Source organism: Octopus bimaculoides, chromosome 5 (assembly GCF_001194135.2).
Source record: "Octopus bimaculoides isolate UCB-OBI-ISO-001 chromosome 5, ASM119413v2, whole genome shotgun sequence".
Classification (NCBI taxonomy): domain Eukaryota; kingdom Metazoa; phylum Mollusca; class Cephalopoda; order Octopoda; family Octopodidae; genus Octopus; species Octopus bimaculoides.
This window is the reverse complement of record NC_068985.1, coordinates 28,755,057-28,759,436: the sequence shown is the minus strand read 5'-3', so window position 1 is coordinate 28,759,436 and position 4,380 is coordinate 28,755,057. Positions and strand designations below refer to the sequence as shown.

Below are 4,380 nucleotides of genomic sequence, written 5' to 3'. Positions count from 1 at the left end.
ATATATATATATATATATATATATATAAATCACGCTTACTTTTAGTTCTCTCAAGTACTATTTATATACATATACATGCATATCTAAATATGTTTCTATAATGCCTACACACATATATTTTCATATATATTTGTATATATATGCATATATTGCGTATATATATATATGTGTGTGTGTGTGTGTGTATCTATGTATAAACGCATATATGTACACCTATGCCTGTGCATGCATAAACGTATACAATATTTGCATCTGTATATGCAAATATTGAAATAAATATCCGTTTGTTTCTCAGTTTTCAAAATTTATTTACGCAGTCGAGAATAAATTTACGACAGTCCTATAAACATACGTTTATATCTAATTCCTCGTACCTCTAGGAGTTGAAGTATGAAGGAATTGGCATTTGAATGTGTTCTTTGTTGTGTAAGATTAAATTTCTCAATTTTTACAGTGCTAATACTTATTAATATACAAAGCTTACGCCAGCATACTGCCCAGTATAAAGAGAAACATTTCAGTGTAATATGTGTACATTCGAATATCAAAATCTACTGCATACCACATATTCTATGGAAACATATTAAAATGATGTCTGAACGATCTCCAGATTCTGCAATATTAATGTTTCCCATGTTGCCTTAAGTCTTAGGAGTTGTTAAACCTAATATATTGCAGCACGGACTTGTTCGTTTTTCGTAAAAGAAAAGAAACATAGATATAACACTGAATTTATAGCAAGATTTTATTTAATATTTACGTATAAACAGCCTGTATAGATATTGCCTATACTGTAATTACAAGGAATGTTAATAATACTCTATGGCACCACATATGTATAAGCGATAAAAAACGTAGAACTAAGGATTAAAGCCCTTACACTTTATTTAGTTTCACGTAGGTAGATTCTGGTTTAAAATCACTTCGTGAATCCTTTTCTCTTATCAAACCCTATTATATATGTAGCAGTTAAATACTTAAAAGATTCAAATGATTATATTCCGTCCAGCAAATTTGTGGCAATACTATTAACTGTTCTAAAGGCAGCGAGCTGGCAGAATCGTTAGCATGGTATTTCGTCTGCCGTTACATTCTGAGTTCAAATTCCGCCGAGGTCGACTTTGCCTTTCATCCTTTCGGGTTCGATAAATTAAGTACCAGTTACGCACTGGGGTTAATGTAATCGACTTAATCCCTTTATCTGTATGTCCTTGTTTTTCCCCCTCTATGTTTAGCCCCCTTGTTGGCAATAAAGAAATAAGAATCGTTAGCACGCTGGTTGAAATGCTTAACCGTATTTCACTCGCCTCTACGTTCTGAGTTCAAATTCCGCCGAGTCGACTTTGCCCTTCATCCTGAAGGATCGATAAATTAAGTACCAGTGAAACACTGGGATCGATGTACTTGACTAGTCCTCTTTTCTCAAATTGCAAGCCTTGTGCCTAAAATAGAAAGTATTATTAACTGTTCAGAGGCGGCGAGCTGGCAGAATCGTTAGCAAACCGGGCAAAATGTTAGCGGCATCAATTCCGTCTTCACTTTCCGCCGAGTTCAAATTCCGCCGAGGTCGACTTTGCCTTTAACCCTTTCGAATTCGATAAAACAAATACCAGTTGAACACTGGAGTCGATGTAATCAATTTAACCCCGCAATTGCTGGCCTTGTGCCAAAATTTGAAACTAATATTAACAGTTTTAGATCATCCAAGGGACTTTCAGCAAAATAGCTCTTGATTAAACAAAGACTAACTGTTAGGAATTAGTTACTCTAATTCAAGTAAGCGCTAAGTACAAATAGCGAGATCTGTATTTGTATAAAGCGTTCGTGATATATTTTTGATATCTTTCAATAATACCACCATGCAACTTATATCATTGAAGACTGGCAATTTAAATCACTGTAATTAAAAACAGAATTGAATATGTTATAATTTCCAAACATTGTGCAAAATATGTAAATTACTTTCTTAAAATAATTCACTCAAAAGTAATTTAAAGAAATTAAAACGAGATTTACCTTTACGGTAATGCCAAGGTCTGGAGGTATCACTTGTCCATTCCTCAACCAACCGACGACTATGGGTAGTTCTCCGCTGCTGATCAGACAAATCACTGTGACTCTTCGACCGGCTTGTGTTTGCTTTTGGAAACTAAATGGTGCTATTGTAGGTGGTTCTGTAATATATGGACACATAAATAAATGAATCATTACGTTTCACATGCATTCAGACAAAATATTTAATGATTTTTTTTTGCTTCTTATTATTGAATAAATACTTTTTCTGAAATGTATAAAGCCTGAATTGAGCGGTAGGTACATTTCTAAATGTTAATAGTGTGTAGTAATTGTTAGAACTGTTATGGAAAATCACTGTAGTTTCAAGAGGTCTTAAAAATGTAACGGCAATAAAAACTACGTTGATTCAGTGAGACAATTTTCATCACATAGCACACATGAGTAGATCAGAGTTTAATAACATACGTGTAGTCGTTTCATATTGGATTTTATTTAGAAAAAGAAGTTTTAAAGATAATAGAGCTCTGTAGTACATTCCTTACAAAACACAGTTTTGCTAGGACCTATAACTATGTTGAATATTCGTTTCTGTAAAAGAAGATAATTTGGACTGCGTTTTGGGAAGAAATATATATATATATATATTAATGACAATGCATTGACAAGAGATTTGCGAAATGAGTTTGGTGCACGTGTATATCTTTCTGAAAGAAATTAACCACGTATAAAATCTGAAAAGACTAATTGGAAATTGTAGTTTTTTTTATCTATGACATCACATAATTTTATCAATACTAAGCAATAGTGGATTCTTTCGTGGCCCTGGGCATTCAAATATATTATGATGAATTGAAATACAAAGTAGAGAATTGCATCGCTTTACCCATGTTATTGGTGTCAATTAACCGTGTTTGCCATTGCGACACAGTCTTGCAATGTTTTAAGAGTCGAACAAAATTACAAAATGTAACATATTAATGGAAACTATTAATTTTTTACGAAAATAAAAGTGCAAGGTTGTTTCGTTTCCGTAACAATTAGGAAATAGAGATATTCAGTGATCGGCAAAGAGTTAAAATACTTGGAAATAGATACCAGATGGTTATTCACTGCTCTAAGTAACTGCAGCACTGTGCTCTAATCTAATCTGTGGCTAAAACAGACCTTTCCAGGGAGAGATACTAGGGTAGTAAACTTAAACCAAATCTATTATATTAAGGTGAGATTGAGTAATTCTTTTGGGATAAACAAATAAACTTATCCTCATATTATACAATAAGCTTTGATGAACGTCGAGATTTTAATGCAATTTTAGATGAATGTATGTACGTTTGTTCATGCACATATTCCTGCTGTTAACGCTCAGAGAAGGATAACTTAAACATGTTTTAATAAATTATTATTTGAAGCCAACAACAACGGAAGTTACTAAACGGTCTTTCGACCTGCTAAAAAAGTAGAAAATTCTATGTAAGTCTATATTGAGAGACAATGGATATTATAGGCATGGATTTACAGATAAAGACACGATAGTCAAGACTGGAGTGGTTATGATTAAAGGTTCACTAATTTAGAGATAACTTCTGGTTAAAGAACAACTAAATCTATCAAACTAAACAAATATATATTTTTTTGTACTTGCGGAGCGTGTGTGTATATGTGTATGTGGATAGTGCTATATTCTACAGCGTATCACCAAATATTTCTGACATACAATACTTATGAAAATATATTAGCGCAAAGAAATGCTTATCAGCATGTATACGGAATTATGAAAGCACATCCAATCAACAAGTGATGGAAACTTTTTTAGCCTTTCTACAGTGCAATGTTACTCTACTTATTGATTTTGTGTATAGAGTTTGTACATAGTTTAAGCCAAATAAAGAATAAAAAAATATTGGACACAAGCATTGCTTGTGATCTTTAAACTGTAATATTTAATAGTAAGTTGCAAATAAACTACACATTTTGATAACCGAAATTGAAAAAAAAAAAAAAAACAATAAACAAACGAAAACTCTCCATACACAATATACCTAAAACATTATTACCGCGGTATGAAGGTTTTACTTGCAAACGAAAAATATAGTATAATATAATAATAGGTTCGCAGCATATTTTATGACCTATATTGTGACTAACATTAACAATATCGATGACGATGACGACGGCAACAACAACATCAATAATAATAATTTTTCCTACTATAAGCACAAGGCCTGAAATTTTGGGGGAAGGAGCTAGTCAATTACATCGCACCCAGTGTTCAAATGGTCCTTATCTTGTTGACTCCGAAAGAATTAAAGGCAAAGTCGATCTCGGCGGCATTCGAATTCAGAACGTAAAGCCATAAAAAAAAAA

The 4,380-nt window shown here is 32.7% G+C and overlaps 1 protein-coding gene across 2 annotated transcripts in view; it reads right to left on the bottom strand.

The window, feature by feature from the left end:
- Positions 1-4,380, bottom strand: part of LOC106868349 (cell adhesion molecule Dscam2) — a 267,763-nt gene that overhangs the window by 50,428 nt on the left and 212,955 nt on the right. For both annotated transcript variants that reach the window (XM_052968241.1, XM_052968242.1), the window contains one exon: positions 2,017-2,174. In XM_052968241.1, the coding sequence (XP_052824201.1) occupies positions 2,017-2,174 (158 nt within the window). The remainder of the gene's footprint in view (positions 1-2,016; positions 2,175-4,380) is intronic.